We start from the raw sequence: 27,887 nt of genomic DNA, 5'->3' as shown, positions 1-27,887 counted from the left end.
AAAATTAGATGTCCACTTGACATCACACACACACACACACACACACACACACACACACACACACACACGATGCATGTAGTTAAGCAGAAGGAATAGTGTGGAACTGGGAAATGCCTAACTTTCAATAGTAGTAATCCTTTGGGGAGAGAGAGGTGGGATGCAAGAAGATCTATAGCCTTCAGAAAAGGGAGACATTCATATTAAATAAGTAAAAACGAAACTTCAGAAGAGGCTAATCCATGGCGGGAAAAAGGCACAATCAAGGAAAGGAACATCCACTTCGCAATTTACCATTTCATTTCTGATCACTGCAATGCCGACTACTTGTCCTGCAACTTCGGCCACAAATGCCTGCAGTGGTGTTCCATCCTGAAAAGAGAAGCGTGTGTTTTAAGACCCTTAAAAATATTGTTATTAATGTCTCCATAAGCTGTCAATAAAGGGCTTCAAGCAGGACCACATGAGGACAATAACAAAGCCACCATCTAGCACCTCTTGCCTTTGGGCCAGGTCATAGGTTAGACGCCCTCCCTGCATTCCTTTAACCCTCACTCCAACCTCTGAGGTAAGTATCATCATTATCTCTACTTCATTTATGAGAAAAGAAGGCTTGGGAGGCTAACTTGCCCAGATCTCCAGCTAGAAGGGGTGGAGCTATGATTCAAACCCCATTCCTTTGACTCAGAACCTGTTTTCTTTAGCATCACATCGGGCATCTATGATCTTAGAAGCCAAGGTGGCCCTAATTTGGGGAAGAAATGACTAAATGACAGCCAGAAGGGGACTCTGCAATGGGCTGGCTGGTGTCAGTCTGTTTCTTGGATCAGCTGCTTGTTATGTGGTTTATCCAAATTGTGGAATCCTTCACACTTTTTATTGGTTACACTTCAATCAAAAATTTTTAAATAAAGTTTATCCAAAAAAAAAAAAAAGTAACTCAGCCTTTCCCTAACTACATGCGTTGTTCCACATCTGGAGAAGTTAACGTGCATGGTCCTTAAGAAAGGAGCAATACTATAACGACCACAGCTAGCTGGCCCTCTGTGTGGCAAAAGTCTAATATGGTTACTAGACTAGAAAGAGAGCCCAATGTTTGTCATCCAGGATCTTTCCCAGCCAATCCAATCCTGAGGATGCTACTGGCTCAACAAGGAGTGTGGACAGACGCATCACCTCCCAGGGTCAAAACCAGTGCTGCTGGGGTGGGCCCCAGGCACTCGAGGATCCTCTGACCTGGGTCAGATGTGCCTGTTCCAAGAACTGGGTTCTGTCTTCTCCCGTGACACTTGCCTAAATCACGTCCAATTTGCTCACCCCCGGGATAAGGATATAGGGCACCTGATCACCCCACTCGTGAGGATGGCCCTCCTTCCTTGAACCTCAGTTTCCTCCTCCTTCTTTTCTCACTCCAACTTCCGATCCCACCTCTGCTGCTCCCTAGCATACGATTCTCCAACTAGGTCCAAGGAAACTTTGCGATTAAACCCACATGGGTCCTAATGGTCCCATAACGGGAGGGAAAGAAGCCAGTCTGGTCATAGCAGCATAGCAGGTACTTACAGGGTCCCTGCGAGCCTCGTTGTACTTCTTTAAATCCTCCAATATGCTTCTGTTCAACATGAGGGTGCTAATGAGATTTTCAACACCAGGCGAATCCGAGACAGTGGCTAATCTTATGTTAATGGTCCTGGGTAGGGAGACAAACATTTTCTTTTTCAGGTTAAAGTACTAAAAGACGCATTCCCCCTCAACATGCAGACCCAATTGTAACATATCACACCTACACAAAATAATACCAGATAAAGTATTTTTATGAATCACTGGGATTTGATTAATTACAAAAGTAACTCTTCATTCTAGAAAAACCTGGAAAACACACATTTGAAAAAGTACAGGGAGTTCCCATTGTGGCTCAGTGGAAATGAACCCGACTAGTATCCATGAGGATGCAGGTTTGATCCTTGGTCTCACTCAGTGGGTTAAGGATCTGGTTTTGCTGGGAGCTGTGGTGTAGGTCAAAGATGCGGCTCGGATCCTTCGTTGCTGTGGCTGTGGTGTAGGCCAGCAGCTGTAGCTCCGATTCACCCCTAGCCTAGGAACTTCCATGTGCCAAAGGTGTGGCCCTAAAAAGAAAACAATTAAGTTAAATTAAAATGATCAGTTTTCAGGTGCAGCCCGAAAAAGAAAAAAAAAAAAAAGAAGAAAAGAAAAGGAAAGAAATGAAAAAGTGCAAAGAATAAAGTAAAAATAGCCAGAAAAATGAGCTGATACCGCAAATCAGTATCAGGTTAGTTAGATCCTAAGGTAAAAAGCGTTATGAAGAAAAAGGGTATTTTTTTTTTTCTAATTTTAATTTTTGTCTTTTTGTCTTTTCAGGGCTACACCTGCAGCATATGGAAGTTCCCAGGCTAGGGGTCTAATCGGAGCTATAGCTGCCAGCCTACGCCACAGACACAGCAACACAGGATCGGAACTGCATCTGCGACCTACACCACAGCTCATGGCAATGCCGGATCCTTAACCCACTGAGCAAGGCCAGGGATTGAACCTACAACCTCATGGTTCCTAGTAGGATTTGTTTCCGCTATGCCACGACAGGAATGCCAAAGGGTATATATTTAATTATAAAAACTCACTAGGAAGATATAACCATATCAAATCTGATCTAACAATACTAACAATATAATCAAGAACATTAAATTTAAAAATTGAGGACTATAATACGAATATGACCAATTCCACCATAATATTGCTAGAATTTGATACACTTCACTCAGAAATTGATATCAGGCAAAAGATTTTGAATACTGTTGAAGACCTGGAGAGAATGAATCAAGGATCTTGCTTCTCTCAGATGAAAACCTGGCCATCAGTCATCTCATTCTTGTTGTCCCCAAGCCCCTGCCAGCTGCCTTAGTCCATGGCTGCTCCATTCTTCTCGATGTTCAGGCCTAAACCCTTGGCTTGGTCTCCGCTCTCTTCCTTGCACACCTCGCTTCCCAGTAGCACGCCAGCTGGCTCTTCCTGAAAACGCCTCCAGAACCCACCCACTCCTCACAATCTCAGATGTTGACCCAGCCACCAGCACCTCCTGCCTGGGCTGTTGCAGCACCATGATGGGTCTGCATAGTTCCGCCTCTGCCCCTGACCCTCCAACCTCAACCAAGCAGGTAGAGTGATGCTTATGAAACGCTGTCAGATCATCAGCTTTTCCATTCAAATCCCAGTAAATGCAAGGGTTTTTAGCCTCCTTTATGCCAAGGACCCCTCGCATAAAAATGTTTTTAAATGCACAAAACACAAAGGATTATACTTTATGAGCTGTGTTAAAGAATATGATTCAGCAGTCATCTAATAATTTCCATAATTTTGCTGTATAAACGAGCATAAGCATTAAGTAATATTTGCAAAGGTCTGCAAAGCCCTGATGTGACAGGATAGGAAAATACCTGTTGTGTCAGTTGAAAAGAAAGTTACAGCTATGACATACTATTGTGGTTTGTTGCCTACATTTACAATGGAAGGGCACTCTAGATTTTAGTTAAAATGCAATAAAAATAAAGATACAATTTTCCGCTGATTCCTACCCATGGACCAAGGTTAAGGACCCAGGGAGTGATGGGACCTGTAACAGCTGAGCACTGCTCTGCACCCTTTCTCTGGGCTCTTGCCTCTGTCTCATCTCCAAACAGCTGGCTTCTTCTTTTCCCTGCTCCCTTACAGGCTTCCCAGCTGTTTCTCAAACATGCCAGGCAACTTCAGGAGTTCTCACTTAGAATTCCGCCTTTTCCAACCCAAATTCACAAGCCTTGTCCCGTCACTTCCACATCAAGTGTCTGCTCAAACTGCATCCCACCACTCACATTTAAAATTTGGAAACCCGGACACTCCATCTCCACTCCCTCTTCTCTTCTTCTCCTTACTACTTTCTGTCTGCTACTTACTTTGTTTTGTCTTCTCTCACTAAAGTAAAACTTCTTGAGGATAAGAACTTGGGTCTGGGGAGTTCCTGTTGTGGCCCAGCAGGTTATGAACCCAACTAGTATCCATGAGGATGTGGGTTCCATCCCTGGCCACGCTCAGTGGGTTAAGGATCCAGTATTGCCACAAGCTGCAGTGTACGTCACAGATGCGGCTCAGATCTGGTGTTGCTGTGGCTGCGGTGTAAGCCGGCAGCTGCAGCTCTGATTTGACAGCAAGCCTGGGAACTTCCATATGTCACAGGTGTGGCCATAAAAAAGCAAAAAAAAAAAAAAAAAAAAAAAAAGAACTGGGGTCTGTTTGCTCGCTGCTTTCCCATGACCAGTATAGTGCCTGGCACGTGGTAGGTACTCAACCAACATCTGCTGAATAAGTGAACTATGCAGCAGCGCAGAGATGGCCAGTGCATTTCCTCCCTGCTTCGATGCAGGACAAATGCCACAGCTGAGTTGTTAAGGGTGCTGGGACAGCCTGGAGTGTCAGTGGGCACGGGCAGGTTTTGCATGTCTCTATTGTGCTCATCTTTGCTCTCTGGGATGTAGATATTGTCCCCCTGGCCAGGCTTAAGGCTCAGACCCCACTGTGGTCCACTCTGAAAGCCAGGGCTTTGCTAGCTCACAGCAATGCTCAATAAATGTTCAATGCGATATGAGGCCGTTTTGCTGCCAAGTATCACAAGATTGCAAATGTTATTTAACTAGTTTGTCCTTAAAATTTTACTGTTGATTAGGGGACACAGTCATTTTGTGTCATATTGTGAAGTTCTCTGTTACTTTCATTTGCCAAAGGAGGCTGTTTGCAATTTTCAAACATTCCCGGACTTTCAGGGGAGGAATGGGCAGTAGCAGAATGTTTATGGCCCATGCCAAAACCATGCTATCCAGTCCGGAGCCATGAGCCACATGGCTGCTGAGCATCTCTGGACTGAGATATCCTGTACATACAAAATACCAACTGAATTCTGCAGACTTGGCACAAGACAAGCATATAAAATATCTCACTGTTCCTTCTTTATACCAATTATAAGTTGAAACAGTAATATTTTGGCCACAAGGGGTTAACTGATAAATATACAATTAGATTCATCTACTTCTTGATTTTTAAATTACTATGGCTATTAGAACGCTTAAAATCACACACTACATGGCTCACTCCATAGTTCCACTGGAAAAGATTGTTATCTATTGCCTTGGGTTTGCTCTAAGAGCTATTTTTCAATGGTTTTCTGCTCAGCTTGAAAAGCAGAATGTAGGTTTACTCTACAGGTGACCCTTTCTTTCCCCAGGGCTCTGAGGCAAGCGGCTGCTGTGTGCGGGGAGCCAAGAAAATGCAGGGACTCGAGGAAGGGACCTTACCTGATGGCAAAAAAAAAAACCCCGAAGGCAGGTTCCTAACCAAGGAAGGGAGCTCACCTGAACGGTACAAGCTGAAGGTGGGCTTCTGGTCAGGATAACAGCCTGCCAGTACGGTGCAAAACCGAGGGCAAACCTCAGATTACACGGCTCTCTTGTTCATGTTGATGGGGAAGAATTGGGGCTTTCCCGGGAAAACAATTTCCACGTTTGCACCGGAGAACATGGACTGTTTCCCGGGTGACCTAATCTTTCCTGTTGTTTTACTTGTTATTCAGTTTTTCCTCAGTCTTCCCTGTTATTTGCTTATTATTCTTATTTTCCATTCTTACTATCCTGTGGTGATTTGTGATTTAACAAAATTACAACAACAATATAAAAATTTCATCCTGATGGACTTTCCCCTATTCAAATCCAATTTAATTAAAAATATAGTGTTTATTTATTAACTGGTTATACTGTAAGCTTTAGAAGTTGGAATGTACTACAGACTCAGATAAAGTTAGACTTATATTATTCATGGTCAAAGAAATCTAGCTATGAGAGTTGTCCGTGATTTTAGAAACTTTTAGGTGATAGCTAACTGAAGTTGGTTTTCTCATACTGTCCTCCTGCCATGACGCTTTGGAGATAAGCACTAATCTAAAAACAAGACTTGTAAATGCCGAATCCTTATGTCTAGCCTTTTAGGAAACATAATCTGGGAGGTAATTTTTAGAACTTGATCTTCAGGTGTACTTTTAACACTGTGATGTAATTGAAAACTGTCTTATAAAACAATCATCTATGCCAATAAAATCTGAGCAGTCCAGTGCCCTGAAAGAAGGGACAAAGAGGCTGTCTCCGTGTGCAATCGCCGACACCATCTCTCCCTAATGGGGTGTGTACTCCCTGGTCACTGGATCTGGACTCCGGCAGCTGTGGATCTGATTGCTAGTCGGATTTGTTGGGAGCAAGGAGCCTGTTTGTTCTGCCTTTGCCTGAAATGAGATAACAGGGAACGGGGGCCGGCAAAAGGGAAACACAAACATGGCAATAGGTACATTCCTCATTGCTTTTACATGGCAATGGACAGAAGCACCCAGAAAGAGAGAAAATTTATTATACGTTAAGAAATAGATCCCCGGGAGTTCCTATTGTACTGCAGCAGAAACAAATCCGACTAGTATCCATGAGGCTATGAGTTCCTATCTCAGTGGTTCCTGACCATTCCTGCCTCATGGAGCTGACCTACTAGTGATTCTAAAACCATCTTCTAAAGAGCAGTTCTTAAATCCCTTTAAGTTTTCAATGATGCGTATGAGATTAGAAATGGGCCAGGAGTTACAAAGACTTTGGTTTGTGTTTCAGCCACAGAAAGCCCCTGGAAAAATAAAATGACTTCAAAAAAAAGTTGTTGAGGATGCTTAGTGTTTTTTCGTAGCATGTGTGATCCTTCAGATGAAATTTTCTAGGAGTTACTGTCGTGGCTCAGCAGGTTATAAACCCGACTAGTATCCATGAGGATTTGGATTTGATCCCTGGCCTCGCTCAGTGCCGTGAGCTGTGGTGTAGGTCCCAGATGTAGCTCGGATCCTGCTTTGCTGTGGCTGTGGTGTAGGATGGCAGCTGCAGCTCTGATTAGACCCCTAGCCTGGGAACTTCCATATGCCACAGTACAGCCCTAAAAAGCCAAAAAAAAAAAAATATATGAAACTATCTTAAAATATACATGGATGTCATACACACATGCATTCAGCAAAATGATATTGCATTTATTGTCAAATTATCCATCAGCTATCTTTAGTTCTTGCCATATTTTCAGATTAAGCATAACGATTAAGAATACTTACTGAGGGTTTACAAAATGATACCAAGACCTTCTGTGTGATGAACTTTTGATGTGCTATAAGTAAATATCCAAAGAGACAAAGTTCATTTCGATTTTTACATATCAGAAGTTGGCCTGGCAGGGCTGGAGACGATGGTGGGGCCCTGGACACCCCTCAATGTGGCCACCAGTGCATTTCTCCACAAGTTCGGAGTGAGAAGTTTTTGATCGTCATTCTTCCATCACAGCCTCCACACTAGGCCCCCTTCCTTGGTCCCATAACTAGGGACAGAACCGAGAAGGAGTACATGTTCTCCAGCCCGCCACCTATTCTGTGTGTCGCCTTGCACAACCTTCCCGGAAGTGAATGCAAGCTCAGTAAATAGCGGGACGATTTAGCTCTTCTTTCCTCAAGGGCTCTCACCTGCTTCTAAAGTCAGAGAGGGAGCTTAGCTGTGACTTCCTCATCCATCCACATGACTCCATCCACAGAAAAAGCAAGGTCTCTGGAGGAGGTCCTGCATGGGGCCCCGTTTCCTGACCTTTCCTCTTGGTCCTCCACCTCCCCAGGTCTCTCCTCTCTCATACGGCCTCCCAAGAATGTACTGGGTGCCTCAGGCATGTTGCCTCTCCATGCAGAAACCACATCACCTCCCCCACTGGTCCATTCTTGGGTCTGGGAAGCTTTGCAGCCTCCATCATCTGCTTCACAAGAGTTGTTCTCCCGCTGTTGGCAGACTCTTGCCTCAAAGGTCAGAACTTATAATAATCAGACTGTACCCATAACGAAGTGGAAAATCAGACATGAATGTGGAAGGGAAAAGATTTAACAGTGAATTGTTTGACCCCAAATGGAATGAGTGAATGAATTTAGACACCTAGAAGTCTGTGTGTGTGTGTGTGTGTATGTGTGTGTGTGTGCGCGCGCGCACGTGCGCCATCATCACTCAGCCTTACAGAATTCAGGTTTACAGGTCAATTTTTTGATGCCAGTGAATTTAAACTAAATGATGTAAAGAAGAAAAAGCAATTTGAGTTTTTCTGAATTCAAAGGAGTGATCTAAGTAAAAGGAACAGAAAATAACTCCCAACTCATTGGTATTTCGGTTTAACCCCCAAAACAAACAGGCATCACCCAAATAAAGTTTCCCTTGGCGTCTATTCAGGAGGCAAATTAAAACCCCCAGCAAGACTGATATTACCAAAACATGCTCAGTGACGACATGGGCCTGAAATAGGTGTGATGGTGACATGCTAGAAAAAGATGACAACCGGCCAAGATGAGTCACCCACGGAAAAGCACACAAAGCAAAAGCACTGAGGGAGGAACGGCGGAAAAGCAACTACCTAAGGGCATTTCTGTTTACTGGGCAAAGCTGACAACTGGTGGGGTGAGTCAGCTTTGCAGTATATATTTATTCATAGACGATCACCTCCAGCACAATAAATATCAGTGCAGTGAATAAGTCTGAAACCAAGTCCCCCAAACTAAAAATGGCCTATTTCAGAGAAGTACGGCTTAGAAGGGCAAGGAGATGGAAGCGGTGGCCAGGTCATCCAAATGTGTCCCCTACTCATGAATAAAGGAGCAGGAGGGAGCTGGTGTGATGGTGACAACGGGCAGCAGGAGGTAAAGGAAGCAGGTCCTTACATAAGGTTCCAGCCCCACGTTACACGGGCACACATCCGAGAGCTCGCTCGATGAAGTGCAAAGTGTTCAAAAGCATTTCGTTCCTGCACATCCAAAATGAAAGCTCACATAAATATTAGGATATGTCCTCTCAAAGGCCAATCGACGCAAATGAAATGAGGGGCGCCCCCCACGTGGAATTTGTTGACAGAGAGGCAGATGCCGCTAACGATGGAGTAAGTGATCTGTCTCCGTGCTTCACAGCATGGCCAGAGGGCAGATATAATTTCCCGAGGGAAGAGGAACAAGGCTGGGATTGGGGGGAGGGCAGGGAAGACCAGGACGTGAAGTCATGAAATTTATTTTGTTTTTATTTATTTAATTTTTTTGGTCTTTTTGTCTTTTTAGGGCCGCACCCATGGCATATGGAGGTACCCAGGCTAGGGGTCTAATCGGAGCTGTAGCCGCTGGCTTATGCCACAGTCACAGCAACGTGGGATCTGAGTTGCATCTGCGACCTATACCAGAGCTCATGGCAACGCCGGATCCTTAACCCACTGAGCGAGGCCAGGGATCGAACCCACAGCCTCATGGTTCCTAGTTGGATTCATTAACCAATGAACCACGATGGGAACTCCAGGTCATGAAATTTAAAGTTAATCGAACTTAAGAGAGAGAACAACACATCCTTAATGGCAAGAGAAGTGAAGCAAACAGTGGACAGACATGATGTACCTGAAGAAAGTGGGTGTGGTGGGCAATACCCACTGTGCCCGTAGGACTCCCCCCAACCCCTGCTGAAAACTCTCATCCCCTCTTCACATGCACCCTCATCACTTGATCCTCTGTATTTTTTCTTTCCTGTATGTCTTTCTCCTCTACCTGGAATGCACATCCCACCAGGGTGAGGACTTCTGTCTATGTGGGGCACCTCTGCTTCCCCAGCACGTGGAACCCGGGCAGGCACATCCTACACAGTCAATACACCCAATACAAGTACTGGGTGCATGGGGAGATGGGCTGGGGCCTCTGGGAAGGACCGTCTTTAGCCAGCTCCTGCTCTGCAGTGGTCACAGGTGTTGGTCCAGAATGCTGAAGCCACTGTGCCAAGGTGAGGAATGCCAGCTTCAGGCTAGAGCTGACACAGGGGGAAGCAGAGAGGACGAGAAAGAAGCCAGGAACCCGAAGGTCCAAACCCCAAAGCCCTGCCCATCTCCAGACCTCCCTGCTATGGCAGCCAATAAACATCCTGTCAACATTTGCTGAAGCCATCTTGAGTTTTCTCCTATTTCCAACTGAAAACATTTCCACTGATGATCCAAGTTTGAAATTTCAAAAGATGGTTTTAGAAGAACCCAGATTGTGAGGAGGGTGTTTAGGAAAATACAAGTATTAGATGTAACGCACAGCACAGGGAATATAACCAATATTTTACAACTGTTTTATTTATATATTTATTTAGTCTTTTGTCTTTTTAGTGCTGCACTCACAGCATATGGAGGTTCCCACGCTAGGGGTCAAATCAGCTGTTGCTGCCAGCCTATACCACAGCCACACCAACATCAGATTCGAGCTGTGTCTGCAACCTATACCACAGCTCACGGCAACGCTGGATCCTTAACCCACTGGCAAGGCCAGGGATCGAACCCGCAACCTCATAGCTCCTAGTCGGATTCGTTTCTGCTGCACCAAGTAGGGAACTCCTGTAACTTTATGGAGCATAATCTATAAATATATTGAATCATTGTGTTGTACATCTGACACTAATATAATAAAGTCTACCATGATTCAATTAAAAATAAAATCAGAAAGAGATAAGAGAAATTAAAGCATTACTTGATATAAGTAGATAAAAATCCTTAAGACCGTCATTGCTCAAATATTTTTATAAAATCTAGCCCAAGGGTGCATTTATGCAATACAGAAGGGCCTTAATACTTCGACAGAACCAAAAATTACTAGATAACTGAAGTTTAAATAAAGTAAGTGTGGCTTACATGGTTATATAAAATCTATATTTGGAGGAGAGAGTGAACCACAATTCTTTTCTACCAAATGATTTATTCATGAAAAGCAGAAGCACCTTCAATGCTTCTCAAGCTTTAATGGGCATAGAAATCAAGTGGGGCCCTTGTGCACAGCACAGGCTCCCAGGAGAACAGACTCAGAGGGCCCGGGGCCAGGGCCCAGATCCTGTATTCCAGCAAGGTCTGGGTGGATGCTGATCCTGCTGACCCATGGCTGCACCTGGAGCAGAACCAAGCAGCTGCGACATACAGAACCCTCCCTGGGTAAGGATGAGGCCTTGAGAAGGGAAGCCTCATGCTCTGGGGCAGGGAAGTACAAGATGCACATCCATGATGGCCTCGTGGGGCTGCCAGCCACCACATGACCTTCCGTGACATCAGGGGCAAACCCCTGTAAGGCCTTACTGACTAAAAGCTGAGACTGAGCCCCGAAAGCCAGAGTGTAGATCCCAGAGCTTCAAGGCACAGGGCCAGCCGACAAAAGACACAGTGCTGTTCCTGGACCTCCCACATCCTGGCTGTCAGTGTGTGTTGGGGGAAGCCACGGTGACATCTGGGGACTTTCAGAGAACCCAGTGGGGAGATGGGGCAGGTGGAGAAGGTCAGTGAAGGCAGCGCCCCTGGAATAAAACCAGTGCCAGGGACCCATTCGAGGGGACGGCCTCCTGTGAGATGGCTCCACACCCACATCTCTGAGCTTCATTTTGTCTGAATTATGAACTTCCTCCCAATTCATTGTTTAACACTAATATTTTTTTAAAAAATACAAATACCTCTGGGATGTAAGGAGTGAGTTGTTGTGGGAAGGTCTTCAGGCAGCTGGTTTCCTCCCTCTCCTCCGGCCAAGCTCAGCTGCCTGAAGGGGCCCTAAGGTTTGGGCTTTCAAAGAGCAGAGGGGGAGTTCCCATCGTGGCGCAATGGTTAATGAATCTGACTAGGAACCATGAGGTTGCGGGTTCAATCCGTGGCCTTGCTCAGTGGGTTAAGGATCCGGCGTTGTCGTGAGCTGTGGTGTAGGTTGCAGACATGGCTTGGATCCCGAGTTGCTGTGGCTCTGGCGTAGGCGGGTGGCTACAGCTCCGATTAGACCCCTAGCCTGGGAACCTCCATATGCCCCGAGAGTGGCCCAAGAAATGGCAAAAAGACAAAAAAATAAAAATAAATAAATAAATAAAAGAGCAGAGGGAAGAAGGCCATTCTGACACCTCATCCCCTTTGTGAGCTAATTCTTCCTACAGGCAAAACTATCATTTCTAACACTGAAAAAGCTCTTTGTATTTAGAATATAAAGTGAAGAATTAAAGATCAAAGCTCTCTATGGAGACAAAACTACAATTCAAAAATATACATACACCCCTATGTTCATTGCAGCACTGTTCACAATAGCCAAAACATGAAAGCAACCTAAGTGTCCATCAACAGATGAATGGATTAAGAAGATGTGGCACATATACACAATGGAATACTACTCTGCCATAAAAAAGAACAAAACAATGTCATTCACAGCAACATGGATGGAACTAGAGATTCTCATACTAAGTGAAGTAAGTCAGAAAGAGAAAGACAAATACTATAGGATATCACTTATATGTAGAATCTAAAACGTGGCACAAATGAACCTATCTTCAAAACAGAAAGAGACTCACAGACATAGAGAAGAGACTTGTGGTTGCCAAGTGGGAGGAGGAGGGAGTGGGATGGACGGGGAGTTTGGGGTTAGTAGATATGAACTATTATATTTAGAATGGATAAGCAACGAGTTCCTACTGTATAGCACAAGGAACTATATCCAGTCTCTCAGGATAGATCATGATGGAAGATAATATGAGAAAAAGTATATATATACACACACACATATATGACTGGGTCACTTTGCCTGTATAGCAGAAGTCGACACAACACTGTAAATCAACTAAACTTTAATTTTTAAAAAATAAACTCTGTAGAGAATAATGGCCCACTGGCTGCCATGGCTACAAGAGAGACATCCCCTGATGGTGACATACACCTGGGTTTTGAAGGACACCTTCCACTACATGACCAGACATAGATTCCGAGTGGAAGGGGTAAGAAAACAAGAGAAATAGCGCCAAGGAGCTCAAGACTGGACACATCGAGAACTGGGTGTCCAGTGGCCGGTGAGTTGGTGATGGGGGCTTGGGTGGGATCAGTAACAAAGGCCATGGTTTTCTAAAGACAGGGAAACTACTTCCACTCATATAAGTTGTTGATTTTTCAGAAAAGAACCCAAGTGTGCAGGATTTGCTCCAATTTTCTATATAAGTAATTTTTTTAAAAAAATGAAGCTGACACTGCAGATAGTTACAAAGAAAAACTAGGGCCCTCTGGCAACCAGAACTAATTTCCAGACAAGTGTTGAAAATCTCATTGTTTTATTAATTTTTTAATAAAAGCAATATGTGATCATAGTAAAAAAAAAGTATGCAACAAAAAGATATGACTATGAATTAAGTAATTAAGCCACTAAGAATAAGGTCACTGGAGTTCCTGTTGTGACTCAGCAATAACAAGTCCGACTAGTATCCATGAGGACACAGGTTCAATCCCTGGCCTCGCTCAGTGGGTTAAGGATCTGGCATTGCCATGAGCTGTGGTGTAGGTCACAGATGCGGCTCAGATCTGGCTGTGGCATAGTTCCGATTGGAGCCCTAGACTGGGAACTTCCATATGCCTCAGGTTTGGCCCTAAAAAAAGCAAAAAAAAAAAAAAAGAAAAGAAAAGAAAAAAACAAGGCTATTTACTGCAAGCAGACCTATGACCTATTCCTGATTCCCTGTCATCTGGCTGCCCTTCATCAGTGTGTATTTATTCATAAAGAGAACCCCAAATCATAAGAAAATGTCACCAATATACTCTAGGTAAGAATGCAGGAGTTCCCATCATGGCTCAGTGGTTAACAAATCCCACTAGGAACCATGAGGTTGCAGGTTTGATCTTTGGCCTTCCTCAGTGGGTTAAGGATCCAGCGTTGCTGTGAGCTGTAGTGTAGGTCACAGATACAGTTCAGATCCTGCATTGCTATGGCTGTGGCGTACGCCATAGGCTACAGCTCCGATTCCGATTCGACCCCTAGCCTGGGAACCTCCATATGCCTCAGGTGCAGCCCTAGAAAAGGCAAAAAGACAAAAAAAAAAAAAAAAAAGAATGCACAAAGTACAAAGAACATTCTAATAAAAGCTCTACTTGAGTCACAGTATAATTTTAAACTCAGTGATACAAAATTAACTATCTTTTCTATTATAGAATTAATGTGTGGCTATGATTTTTAAAAAATCAAACAGAAATGAACAACCTAATCTTAAAAAGGGCAAAAGATCTGGACAGACACCTCACCAAAGTAGATGCACGGATGGCAAAGAACATATAAAAAGATGCTCAAAGCCACTCACCATTATGGGGTGGTGAATTAAAATAACAAGATACCACTACATTCCTATCAGAACAGTAAAAATTCAAAACACTGACAAAGCCTGGTGAGGATGTGAAGTAACGGGAACTCTCAGTCATTGCTGGTGGGGATGCTAAATGGCACAAGGCTTTGGAAGACAGTTTGGCTGTTGCTTACAAACTAAATTTTCTTACCATACCATCTAAAATTGTGCTCCTTGGTATACACCCAAATGAGCTAAAAACGTAACCATCACACAAAAACCTGCACACAGATATTTACAGCATCTTTATTCACAATTGCCAAGACTTGGAAGCAACAGAGCTGTCCTTCAGTAGGTGAAGGGATAAATAAACCAGGGACCATCCAGACCATGGAAAATCATTCAGGGCTAAAAAGAAATAAGCTATTATAAAAAGACATGGAGGGACTTTAAAAGGTTTATTACTAAGTGAAAGAGGCCAATCTCTAAAGGCCACATACTGTATGATTCCAACGATGTGACATTCTAGAAAAGGCAAACTATGGAGGCATTAAAAGATCAGTGGTTGCCAGAGGGATGAGCAGATGGAGCCCAGAGGACTTTTAGAAATCATTCTGCATGATACCGGGACGGTAGATACATCACTACACATCTGTCCAAATGCATAGGACACATCACAGAAGAGTGAGTCCCAGTAAACTGTGGACTCTGGAGTTCCTGTTGTGGCTCAGCAGGTTAGGAACACAATATATGTAACTGTGAGGATGCAGGTTTGATCTCTGGCCTCGTTCAGTGGGTTGAGGATCCAGTGTTGCTGTGGCTGTGGCATAGTCCAACAGCTGGAGCTCTGATTCAAACCCTAGCCTAGGAGCTTCCATATGCTGCAAAAAAAACCCAACTCTGGACTCTGGTTGACAATGGTGAGTCCACATAGGGTCATCGACTGTAACCAATGGCGCAGCCCTGATGTGGGACATTAACGGTGGGAGAGCTTGGTGGGGGTCGGGGTGGGGTAAGTCAGAATCCTCCTCAATTTCTGCTCCACTGTGCTGTGAGCCTAAAACAGGCATAAAGCAAAAAGTAAGCCCCCATCTACACCCCAATGACCCGGTCCTGCTCTCCAGAGGTTAATAAAATTCTGTGCACATTTCCAGAACGTCTATACAAGACAAAAACTAGATACGATGGTCCCCCAGGATCCCTTTCCCCTTCTTCCTTTTAATTAGTGAATCAACTGAGTCGTCGCTGGGTGCACACCTGACCCTCTAGCAACTTGTCCCCCAGCCTCCCTGGCATCTTGGCAGGGCCTACAGCCAACTCCCTTACCACAGACTATGAACAGAAGTGATGTAACTTCTGAAAGGGGAAAGTCTTCTTCCTTTCTCTTGGCACCCTCCCCCTGGGCTGAAACATGGCAGTGGTGGTATCTTGAGCCAGCTCGTGGGACCAGGAGGAAGAGCCCACCCTGATAGGGGTCTGACACCTTCCTGCACCCTGGGCGCCTTTGAAGGCCTGGGGGTGCTCAGGACCCCTGCCCAGACTAGTGCTTTTCAATGTGTAAAATAAAAGACACTGATTAAAACGTTTTTAAAATGCATGTTTTGATAATACCTGTGCCTCCTCATTAATGCATCAAGTAACAAGTTCTCTGGTTGAGAATAAATTTACTGAAGTTTCAAAGGAGGATGAGCATCTGTATTTTGAGATCTACAACAAGGGTAAGGTGACATAGAAATATCCATGATTTCTACAGGCTACAAAGTCACGGCTTCACTCACACTTCTGAGGCTTGCCGCCTCCATTCTCATGGAAGGACACACCAAATTTCAGAGGTTAGTAACAGAAAGATGTGGTTTTCTTCCCAACCAAAGTCCCACGCCCCTGACCTCCATGCGGAGGGCAGGTAAGACCCTTGCTCTCTGAGATGGAGGAGCAATGAGAAAAGGAACCTGGGTCCCTGGACGACTTCCTGGAGGAAAAGCTACAATTCTCCTTAGAGCACCTGCTCTGTCTGGGCCACTATGTGAGGGAGGCGGGGCTTTCCTCTGGTTTGAGCCACTGTGTTTTGGGGTCTCTGTTACAACAGCTTTACATTGAAAACATAGTATAGAGAAGCACTATGTGAGCCAGCTGCCTTAGTTCCACTTCCAGCCCCCTACTTTCTGCTGTGCACTTTGGACTACTTAACCTCTCTGAGTCTTGGCTTCCTTCCCTGTGAAATGAGGATAATAAAAGCGGTCACCAGCTAATAAGATCACATGGAAAGTGATTAAGAAAGTGCTTAAAACACTATACACCTCCCCTAAATGTAAGCTATCATGACTTTTGTTTCTATTACTCTTATCATCTGACGTCTTGCCTTTCTCACCATCCTAGATATCATTCCGTACAGGACAGACAGATCTGTTTTTATTTTTCCAAAACCTGCATAGTAAATCTGCCAAAATTCATTTAATCATTCCCCAACTATAAAGTGATCATTTAGAATATTTCTCAGGTTTCACTCAAAAGGCTAACATATCAATTCTAGAGAAAGCTCTCTGAAACTACTCCGCCAATCCCTCCGTGGTAAGATTTTGCAACAACTTTACTGAGGCATTGTGTACATACAATAAACTATATCCATTTTAAATGTGCAGCTGAATGAGCTATACAACTATTGTAAGAATAAAGCTGCATGTATAAGACAGGTTGAAAAAAGCTGCCTAATAGAAAGCGGAAGGTATTGACATTTTTCCTGTGATAGATAACACTGTTCACTTTCTATGGATGGAGATGGTCCTGCCTGGAGACAGAAATGTAGGAAACAGCTCCATTGTCCATTTTTCCTGCAATGCCCCAGATTTGTGTCTGGCGGTGCACCCCTCCCCGACCCAGCCCCTGAGCCCAGGGACCAGATCCAGGTGATGCCAACCAGCAGCCTCTGGCCCAGTGACGGGTTCCAGGTTGGCACAGGACGGATGTGAGCCAATGAGATGCAACAAGACATCTGTGTTGGGGCTTCTGAAAAGAAGCACACTCACCACTCTTCCCATTGGACTTTAGCAGAAAGGGTCTGCGGCTACCCCACCCACCCTATGACCACTGAGGAAGCACTGGCCTGAGAAGGAGTCACCTTGGAAGAGACAGATCCAACAGGATGATAAACCACACATGAAACCAGCACTGCCCGTGGATTCTTTCCTCTGCTCCATGGCAGGGATACATTCTCCAGTTACTTAAGCCAATCTGATGGGTTTCGACCACTTGCCACATTCAAGGTTGGTGCAGAAAAATTCCAAAATGTAGGGGATATGAGGAAGGAAACGAAAACAATCACCCATGAGGCCCCTTCTACCACACTGGGTGGACCACAGGCCACCTCCAATGCCACAGCCGGGATCCCTGGAGGCAGCTTCGCACAGAGGACCGCATGGGGATGACACAGGTAAGCTCCTGGACCCTCCACACCTTTTGGGACATGGCCGAGCAGGATGGAGCAGACTGTGAGCCAGTGGGTCACAACAGACACTTGGCTGACACCTCAGGGCATCTTGGCCTTTGGAAGACCTTTTCGAGATGCCTTTCTCAGGCAGAGGGCTGCTGGCCTCTCTCTGCTCCCCCCCCTTCCCCCACACAGATTGGTCACTGGATGCGGGCTGCCCTTGGCGGTGACCTTGGGCAAAACCCTTCTCTTCTGTCCAGGGTAGTCTCTTTGGGAGGCACCCAGCTTCGAGCTCTTGGTGCCCGCACATCCCGTAGGTGGGAAATGAGTGCTTCAGGTCTGAAAGAGGGGGTCTGGGGTGGGGGGCACACACTACACCTGCACCTCTCCTTTTAGCCTCTTTTATTCATGTATTCTTTCCTTCTTCAGAAATGTTAGTCATATTTAAATGCTGCTTTATATATTGATGGTTTTTTTTTTAACCCTAACATTACCTTCAGAGCATTGTGCAATCATTAGACACTCTTTAAATAAATTGTAAAAACGTAAGTACCACAAAGTATTTAGACATTCTCTTACTTTGGGGTATTTATAGTATTTCCGATGTTCTTTAATCCTCATACATACATTTTGGTTCACATCCCTGCAACAAGTTTACTAGGATGGATTTTTAGAAGTGGAATTAAAGAGTGAAAGGTTTTGAGCTACTTGAGCATTCTAGCTAAACTGGCCTTTGAAATTTTTTATCAATTTACATTCTCACAGGAGCCACATTTTTTTTCCATTGGAATCCAATGTTTCCATAGTCATCGTCGTCTTCTTTTTTGCCTTTTGTCTTTTTGGGGCTGCACCCACAGCATATGGAGGTTCCTGGGCTAGGGGTCCAATCGGAGCTACAGCTGCTGGCCTACACCACAGCTACAGCAACGTGGGAACCAAGCCGTGTCTGCTACCTACACCACAGCTCCTGGCAACGCCAGATCCTTAACCCCCTGAGTGAGGCCAGGGATCAAACCTGTGTCCTCATGGCTGCTGGTCAGATTCCTTTCTGCTGAGCCATGATGGGGACTCCCTACACATAACTTTACACACATACATACATTAAATTCCTACTCTACTGCAGTCTGTGGTGAGATTCTTTCTGGCATTACCTTGTTCTACCCATAGAAATGGTCAACACTGCATTGTTTTGATGACTGTGGAGTTGCATTATGCTTTAATATCTGACTGGACAAGTAACTTATCACTCTGATTCTTTCTCTAAATGTATTGATTAAAGTCATTTGATCAAGCCCTCCACCAATAAGACAACTTAAAAACATAAATCATTCAATTAAAACTGTAGGGAGCCTGTTCCCTCCCCCACCCACCCCCCTTTTTTTGGTCTTTTTGTCTTTCAGGGCTGCACTAGCAGCATATGAGGTTCCCAGACCAGGGGTTGAATTGAAGGTACAGCTGCCAGCCTATGCCACAGCCACAGCAACGCAGGATCCGAGCCGTATCTGTGACCTAAACCACAGCTCATGGCAACATCAGATCCTTAACCCACTGAGAAAGGCCAGGGATCAAACCTGCCTCCTCATGGATGATAGTGGAGTTTGTTAATCACTGGGCCATGATGGGAACTCCTCCCCCACCATTCATGGACTGTCTTTTGGCCAAACGTGCGTCCACTTACTTGAGCAACCCAGCCCGATGGAAGACATAGAGATCCTGGTCCAGGGTGCAGTTGTTGAAGGGGACAATCTTCACGAAGTTCTGGACGAGGACAAACTCGGGGGTGAGATGCGGCAGAGAAATGATGCAGAAGTCCTTGTCCTGACATGATTGGAGACCGGAAATCACTCATCACTAAACATATTCCTGCCATAAGACCCTAACGAACACCGGAGTGAAACATGTAGAGGAGAGGGTATTCAAGCTAAACATGCCGAGAATTTGCAATGGTAACATTCAGGGGATCAGCAACTGCAAGAATATGGAGAAAATATCTGCATGTTTGACTGAAACCTGAGTAAATGAATGATGTGAGCAGTGGACCCTCTCAGCACAGCTCTTTCAGAAGTAGATTTTTTCCCCCCACTTTTTGTCTTTTTAGGGCCACACCCACGGCATATGGAGGTTCCCAGGCTAGGGGTCCAACTGGAGCTGTAGCTGCAGACCACAACCACAGCCATAGCAACTTCATGTCCAAGTCGCGTCTGTGACCTACACCAAGGCTCATGGCAATGCCAGATCCTTAACCCACTGAACAAGGCCAGGGATCGAACCCACATCCTTATGGATGCTAGTCAGGTTTGTTAACCGCTGAGCCGTGACAGGAACTCCTCAGAAGTAGATTTTTAGACTAAGGACTTTGACGAGTGCAAATTCAGATGTATCCAAAAATGAATGAGGCAGCATGGCATCATGGCAAAGGCCCTGGGTTTACAAGTGATGCTGGGCCAGCTGTGGTCGCCTCCCCTGGGAGGTAAGAGGGTGGTGCTCCAGGCCTTTTCTGCTCTAATATCCTGTGACTATGCATGAATGGACATCTGTGTGTTTTACCAGGACACAATCCCATTTGGGAAAAGAGATCCAAGGGTGTGTTTAACCTGGGCAATGGGCTTGGTTAGCAGACACAGGAGGGTCTGTGTGTCTTGACCTTCTAGACCTGTGCCATCCAGTATGGTGGCCAGGCAGCCACATCTGACCACTGAGCACTTGGAACGTGGCTAAAAATGGTGAACTGCATTTTTTATTTCATTTTAAAGTATTTAACTTTAAAAACTGATATTCAATTCAGTTATTGGAAAAGTTTTATGTATGTTTGGAACAACCTGGGCTTACAAATCTACTCATTCAACCCTAAATTTTATGAAATCTTAATGCACATCAAGAATTCCTGATGACAATTTAGTGCTTGTACTGTGATGCAGTATAGTGTAAAATACACATTGGATTTTAAAAACCAAGAAAAAGGGGGAGTTCCCATTGTGGCTCAGTGGGTTAAGAACTCAACTAGTATCCACGAGGATGCAAGTTCAACCCCTGGCTTTGCTCAGTGAGTTAAGGATCTGGTGTTGCCACAAACTGCGGTATAGGTCACAGATGTGGCTCGGATCGTGCGTTGCTGTGGCTGTGGCATAGGCCGGCAGCTGCAGCTTCATTTCAACCCCTAGCCTGGGAATGTCCATATGCCGTGGGTGGCCTTAAAAGATAAAAAAAAAAAAAAAACTGAGAAAAGGGATGTGAAAGATCTCATTAATAATTTTTCATACTGATTACATAGTGAAATGATTAAATTTTGGATCGATGGCATTAAATAAAATGGATAATTAAAATTATTACATTTCAAATCGATAAGCAGTGAGGTCCTACTGTATAGCATAGGGAACTATATATAATCTCTTGGGATAGACCATGATGAAAGATAATATAAGAAAAAGAATGAATATGTATGTATGACTGGGTCACTTTATTGTACAGCTGAAACTGGCACAACATTGTAAATCAATTATACTTTAATTAATTAAAAAACTGATTTCACCTATGTCTTCTTTTTTTAATGTGGCTGCTGGAACATTTAGAATTTGTTGTCTCTAGGATGGTGCTGCCTGGGACTGTCTGTGCTCCCCACCCCCACCTGATGCTCTGCCAGGTGCCTGCAGAAGCAGCCTGCTCTTCCCAGAGCTAATTTGTCCCTTTGGGGTCTCGCCTCCTCCTGAACCCGGTGAAGGCATTGCCTGTGCTGATCCAACACCCGGGAGACACGTGCACAACCCAAAGAAGCGAATCACTCTGTGACCTTCTCATCCTCCTTTCTAGCAAAATAACACAGCTCCTTCTGGGGAACTTGCAAGTCAAGTTGCCAAAATTCTCAAGCTGGAAATAAGAAGTGAGAGCCAGGTCTCAGGGGGTGGGAAGAGGGGGGCTTCTTCAGGGAGGGGGAGATCTTAATGAGTTGCTTCCACTTGGATGGAGAGGATTAAGGATGAAGTAATGAGGGTATTTTGTTCCTGACTCCCCATATCCCGAAATAATACAGAATGTAAAGGGGAACATGTCTCTCAGTGTTTGAAAGCCAGCCTTGCTTTTGTAACTACACTGAAGGTCTGTATCTATGTGGACTTCAAAATAGGAATGAATTGGAAGTCAACTATACTCCAATAAAATTTATTTTAAAAAACAGGAATGAATTAAACTTAGTGAATTTACTTTGGGGCATCTCTGAGGGAAGCTGGTTTTGCAAACCCTCCCTCGGGGTCATCTACTTGCTTTATGAGCCTCAGGATGCCTTAAAATTAATTCCAAAAAATTACGATGGAGAATATCATCACAAGGCTTAATGATCTTAACAAAATGAGGAAATACAATCTATGATTACAGAGCTTTCTGGCAACATAATTAAACCTTAGTTGTTTTTTAGCCTTGGTATAAAGAGCATCAAGAAAAAAATAAAACAATAGCTATTTTGCCTGTAACTGGCTAGCTGAAGAGGTGTGGTTGTAGCCCTAACGGATGAGCCAGCCATGGAAAAAGTCATAAACATCCAACTAAGGAACCTCAATTGTCTTTCCTCCAATAAAGTGAGGAGAGCTTGTTCACAATCTCTACCCCTTGACAACCATGAAAGGAAAATGCAGGAGGCAGCTGGAGGCCCTGAGAATCTTGTCTGCACTTGGCTGGCTGCTTGGGGCCCTTCGCCAACCAACCCTGGGGTGGAGGGTCAGGCCCTCCCACATGTCAGGCCCCGTGTCAGGCAACACCAACCAGCAGATCAACCGCAAGTTCCCACTTTTCTCCCCTCCGAAGCACAAGTGAATGAGTCAAAATTCTTTGAGCCAAAGTAATACAACATTCTGACTCACTTTAGTGTATAATTTCTGACATTTTCATGTACTACTAGCCTTCTATTAATGACTTGATTCTAATCAAACACTGGTGAAACAATCCCTAAAAGAAATTATATATTGCAAACAAACTACTAAAACAGCATTACTGAAAAACTATTGAAAAACGACAATATTTTCTACTTTTAGGAATTCGTGTGGGATGGAATTCCCTTTGTGGCTCAGTGGTTAACAAACCCAACTAGGATCCATGAGGATTCGGATTCGATCCCTGGCCTTCCTCAGTGGGTTAAGGATCTGGCGTTGCCATGAGCTGTGGTGTACGTCGCAGACACAGTTTAGATCCCACATTGCTGTGACTGTGGTGTAGGCAGGCAGCTACAGCTCTGATTCAACCCCTAGCCTGGGAACTTCCATGTGCCACACATTCGGCCCTAAAAAGCAAAATAATAATAATACTAATAACAATCAATGACATGTCATTCAACCTTTTTTTTTTTTAATAAGAACAGAAAAGTGGTTCCATCCTCAACATTCATAGCAGATTAAGTGTTTGGACAATGAATATGGCATCTTACTTTTCTAGCTTATAAAACCAATTGTATTACTCAAAATTCAGCATGTACTTACAGGAAAAAGGCTGAAAACGAAATTCATAAAGTCAAGTGACCTGGAAAGAAGAGAGGAAGAACTGTCACTGACCTGCAAGCCAAGCAGCATCAGAGTACACTTAGAGAGGTCTGTGGCATGGAGTTCCCATCGCGGCTCAGCGGAAACGAACATGACTAGCATCCATGAGGATGCAGGCTCAATCCTTGGCCTTGCTCAGTGGGTTAAGGATCCTGCATTGCCCTGAGCTGTGGTGAAGGTCGCAGACGCAGCTTGGATCCCAAGTTGCTGTGGCTGGGTGTAGGCCAGCGGCTATAGCTCCAAGTTGACCCCTAGCCTGGGAACCTCCATGTGCCTCAGGTGCGGCCCTAAAAATACAAAAGACTAAAGAGATCTGCGACTCTCCCCCACTAGGCAGTGATCAACCAACCACTAGTCAGAATCTGTGTCCAGCTCAACAGTAATCAGCTGCAGAAACAATAAAAAGTTTCCAATACCAGTAATAAAGTATTTTTCTAGAACCCAAAGTACTACGATAGTAGTAAGTCATCTCCACATGTTCAAAGAGCAGGATAGACGTTCTGTGGACATGATTCCTCCCCTCCTTTTTAGAGGAACTCAGGGGGGAGACGTGGGCACATTATAAGCTTTTCTGATCTTTTTTACATGCAAAAGATTTTCTGAGCCGCTGCAGATGTACATTCATAGGTGAACCACGGTGGGTCATCAAATTTCTGTTTGAAAAACCAAAAAGCACAGCAGTTCCCATCATGGCGCAGCGGAAATGAATCCAACTAGGAACCATGAGGTTTTGGATTCGATCCCTGGCCTCACTCACCGGGTTAAGGATCTTGCATTGCCATGAGCTGTGGTGTAGGTTGCAGATGTGGCTCGGACCTGGCATTGCTGTGGCTGTGGCGTAGGCCGGCAGCTGTAGCTTGGATTAGACCGCTAGCCTGGGAACCTCCATATGCTGCGGGGGCAGCCCTAAAAAGCAAAAAAAAAAAAAAAAAAGAAAAGAAAAGAAAGAAAATTGTAGGTCAAAAGATTGGTGACCCAGTGTTTTAATCCTGCAGAGCCAGCCCCGATTCAGTGGGGAACATGAAGCAAGGGACAAAGCTGTCATCAAGGCCTGGCCAGGTCCCAGCCAGGAGCTCAGTAATGAGCACACTGCCAGCCAGGCCCAATGAGGCTTCAGCTGGAGAGCTGGGCCCAAGCCAGGCTGCCCTCTTCACTAGATTTGGTGCAGAACCTGAGCCCACTGTCTGCTCTCTTGGTCCCCAGTGGGGACACTCCTCTGAGAACAGGGCCAGCAGCCAGCAACCAGAGCTGGAAGGTAGAGAACCTCGGACCATGACTGGGTATCTAAGTCCTGGACTGTGCCACACTGGGAACCAGCTCTACCACTGAATTATCCTCTGTTATGGGAGGCAATGACTATTTCACCAAAGCCAGTTTCAGTTGGTTTTTCCGTCCCTTGCCACTAAAATCCTCCAGACAAGCAGCAACCTCAACCCAAAGTCCCCCCCAGAATGCAAACCCTAGAGAATGGGGAGCAGCTCGTGGTTAAGGAAGGATGCTTTTCCAGTTCTGTAGGTCTTATCTCAATTTTATGGACCAGAATCTCTGGAAATGGGGCCCAGAAATCCATGGTTAAAAACAAAAACAAAAACAAAAAAAAACAACTCCCCAGATATGAGGATGGACAGCCAGGCTTGGAAACCACTGGCTCTGCAGGATTAAAACACTGGGTCACCAGCACCAAGAGAAGGTCTTACCACGGCAGACGAGTGGGGACGCATACTTGCCTTGCCTCGTACTTCTCATCAATACAAAACAGCTGGATGCAGAAGGCAGCAGAGGCGCCCCTGTAGATGGGGCGGAAGCTGCTGGTCTCCTTGGGCAGAGAGATGGATGCTGAACTCGTGTTGCTGACAGAGTAAGCCGTGAACTCTGTGCTGTAGTCTTGACTAAGCTGTTCTGTGTCCTACAGCAAGGAGAAAAGAGGAACCGAACAGGGAATCCTATTCATTCTCTGCAATGTAATGGGCTGGTGGCTGCATCGCCTGCAGGTTACACCCTTCCCACTTCCTACCTGAAACAAGCCATCCTGAGCCAGGCGCAGTTTTAAGGAGATGTTTGTAATGAGATATTCAAAATGTATAAGGATGGAAACAAGTTCTCACACGTAAGTTAGAAACCAGGAGTTCCTGTTGTGGCTCAGCAGGTTGAGAGCTAAACTAGTATCCAGGAGTCTGTGGGTTCAATCCCTGGCCTCATTCAGTGGGTTAAGAATCCAGCGTTGCTGCAAGCTTCAGTGTAGGTCACAGATGCAGCTTGGATCCTGCATTGTTGGGGCTGTGGCATAGGCCAGCAGCTGCAGCACCAATTCAACCCCTAGCAGGGGAACTACCATATGCCTTCGGTATGGCCCTAAAAAGAAAGAAAATGAATTGTTTCTGTTGGGCTTTGATACAGGATCCATCTTTTAACTGCATCCCCAGATAGAGGCTAGAGCACAATACTATTACATGCTCATTAATTCCATAAGCAAAACACCTCTGTCCCCAAAAGGGTTTTCCTTGTGATCTTGTGCTATAAGAAGTTGGGGGTTGTAGGACTATTCAGGTGGTTTGGTAGGGAGGTGGGGCCCCAGGAGCCAGTTGCCCGTAGCTATCCAGAAATTTAGCCCTGAGTCCGTAGAGTATCATTTGGGGGGCATCTAAGAAGGTGTGAATAGTTCACTTCCAGGGAAATGATTTACCCTGAGAAGGAGTTCTTTTAAATCAAAGTAATGTATTTGTATAGGAAAAATTAAAATATCAGCACTAAAAACATATAAAGAGGAGTTCTCCGGCGGCCTAGTGGTTAAGGATAAGGCATTGTCACTGCTGTGGTATGGGTTTGATCCCTGGCCTGGGAACTTCTGCATGCTGTGAGCGAGGCAATAAATACATACATACACACACACATACATACATACATACATACATACATACATACATACTTATAAAGAAAATCAGGAGCCTCCTTTCCCCCACTGGCTAGCACTTCCAGCTTGTTCCTTTCTTTTGGTATTTGCCCCTAGATTTCTAAATCCGTTCTTATGCTGCTATGTCTTAATTCACCCATGAAATTCCCACTGGACTTTAACGTGGTGGGTAGACGTGACACCCTTCCATGGCCCTCTTCCCTGCATCTGATGCGCCCTCCCTCGCTAAAACTATAGCATAATTCAGGTTCAAATCAGTAAGTATTCCTATGATTATGAATATGTAAGTATTGTTGTTGCTCAGCAAAGTGAAATTCGACAATGTTCTCATTTGTCCCCATTTGCTTGCTTTCCTAATTTTTGTCTCATGCTTTGTCAGACCTGCCAGGAGTTTGTCAGTATTATTTCCCAAGCCAGTAGGCATCACTCAACTCCACTTCTCTCCTCCTCCGACCCAGTTTCTTGTGCTCTCCACCTGCTGCAATGCTGCTTGCTTTTTTTGTTTTGTTTTTTAGGGTCGAATGTGTGGCCTGGCTAGAGTTTGAATCAGAGCTGCAGCTGCTGGCCTATGCCACAGCCACAGCAACGCAGGATCTGTGATCTACACCACAGCTCAAGGCAACACGAGCTCCTTAACCCACTGAGTGAGGCCAGGGATCGCACCCGAATCCTCAGGGATACTAGTCAGGTTCATTACCACTGAGCCACAAGAGGAACTCCTGCAACCCTGTTTTCTTGTTTAGCTGCTTCTTTTTCTTTAGTTCCAGGTCTTGTCATTGTCATCTTTGTCCATGGTTCACGTCCTTTTATTTATGGAGCACAACTGGAGCTTCCTGAAACCAACACTGCTTAGCAGGTAGCAAAACTCAAGAGCTATTGGCTAAGTGGGGCAATTTGTGGGGTGACCAGGCACAGATCTGGCATTTCATTGGGTGGCCAGGTTCTGGGACATTGTCTGGAGGCCTTTTCTTTGGGCCCATCAGGTTTGAGGGTAATTAAGTTCTCAACCTCCTGCATGAGGGACTGTGATGGGTAGACAGTACCCACAAAGCTGTGCATGGCCTAATCCCCAGGACCTGGGAATGCTACTTACAGATGTCATTGAGTGTGTGTGTGTGTGTGTGTGTGTGTGTGTGTGTGTGTTTAGGGCTGCATCCATGGCATGTGGAGGTCCCCAGGCTAGGGGTCAAATTGGAGCAGTAGCTGCTGATCTACTCTACTCCACAGCCACAGCAACTGGGGATCTGAGCTGCATCTTCGACTTGCACCACAGCTCACATCAAGGCAGGAACCCTTGTCCTCATGAATCCTAGTCAGGTTCGTTACTGCTGAGCCAAGATGGGAACTCCTAAGAGATTTTTTTTTCTTTAAGGACCACATCCACAGCACATGGAAGTTCCCCAGGCCGGGGACTGAACTAGCGCCTCCTCAGCGACCAGAGCTGCTGCCATCGGACCCTTAACCCACTGCACCACAGTGAGACCTCCTCGTTAAGTGAGGATTTTGAGATCGGGAGATTATCTTGGATTCCCGGGTGGACCCAGTGTAATCAGGAATGTCCTTATAAGAGGGAGGTGGGAGGGTCTGAGTCGGAGAGAGACGGGAAGATGCTCTGCTACCAGCCTTGGAGATGGAGGAAGGGACCACGTGCCGAGGAAGGCAAGTGGCTTCTAGAAACTGGCAAAGGCAAGAAAGGGATTCTCCCCTACAGGCTGCAGAAGGAATAGGGCCCTGCCTGCACCTGCACCTGCACAGTAAGACCCATTTGGGGTGTCTGACCTCCGGAACTGTAGGATAATAAATTCATGTTGTTTTAAGCCAGGAAGCCTGTGGTATCT

General features: G+C 45.2%; 1 protein-coding gene across 3 annotated transcripts in view; it reads right to left on the bottom strand.

Annotated features, from left to right (window-relative positions):
- The window catches only part of CFAP61 (cilia and flagella associated protein 61), a 261,717-nt gene that overhangs the window by 154,329 nt on the left and 79,501 nt on the right, over positions 1 to 27,887 (bottom strand). For all 3 annotated transcript variants that reach the window (XR_002339864.1, XM_021077413.1, XM_021077414.1), the window contains 5 exons: positions 24,866 to 25,044; positions 23,079 to 23,118; positions 19,295 to 19,434; positions 1,561 to 1,687; positions 292 to 369 (listed from right to left, as the gene is read on the bottom strand). Coding sequence is in view for 2 of the 3 variants with exons in the window: in XM_021077413.1 (XP_020933072.1) it covers positions 292 to 369; positions 1,561 to 1,687; positions 19,295 to 19,434; positions 23,079 to 23,118; positions 24,866 to 25,044 (564 nt within the window). In the remaining variant the exon portion in view is untranslated. The remainder of the gene's footprint in view (positions 1 to 291; positions 370 to 1,560; positions 1,688 to 19,294; positions 19,435 to 23,078; positions 23,119 to 24,865; positions 25,045 to 27,887) is intronic.

This window comes from Sus scrofa, chromosome 17, assembly GCF_000003025.6.
Source record: "Sus scrofa isolate TJ Tabasco breed Duroc chromosome 17, Sscrofa11.1, whole genome shotgun sequence".
In the NCBI taxonomy this organism is placed as follows: domain Eukaryota; kingdom Metazoa; phylum Chordata; class Mammalia; order Artiodactyla; family Suidae; genus Sus; species Sus scrofa.
Note: the sequence above shows the minus strand (reverse complement) of the source record. Positions and strands in the feature narration are given on the sequence as shown.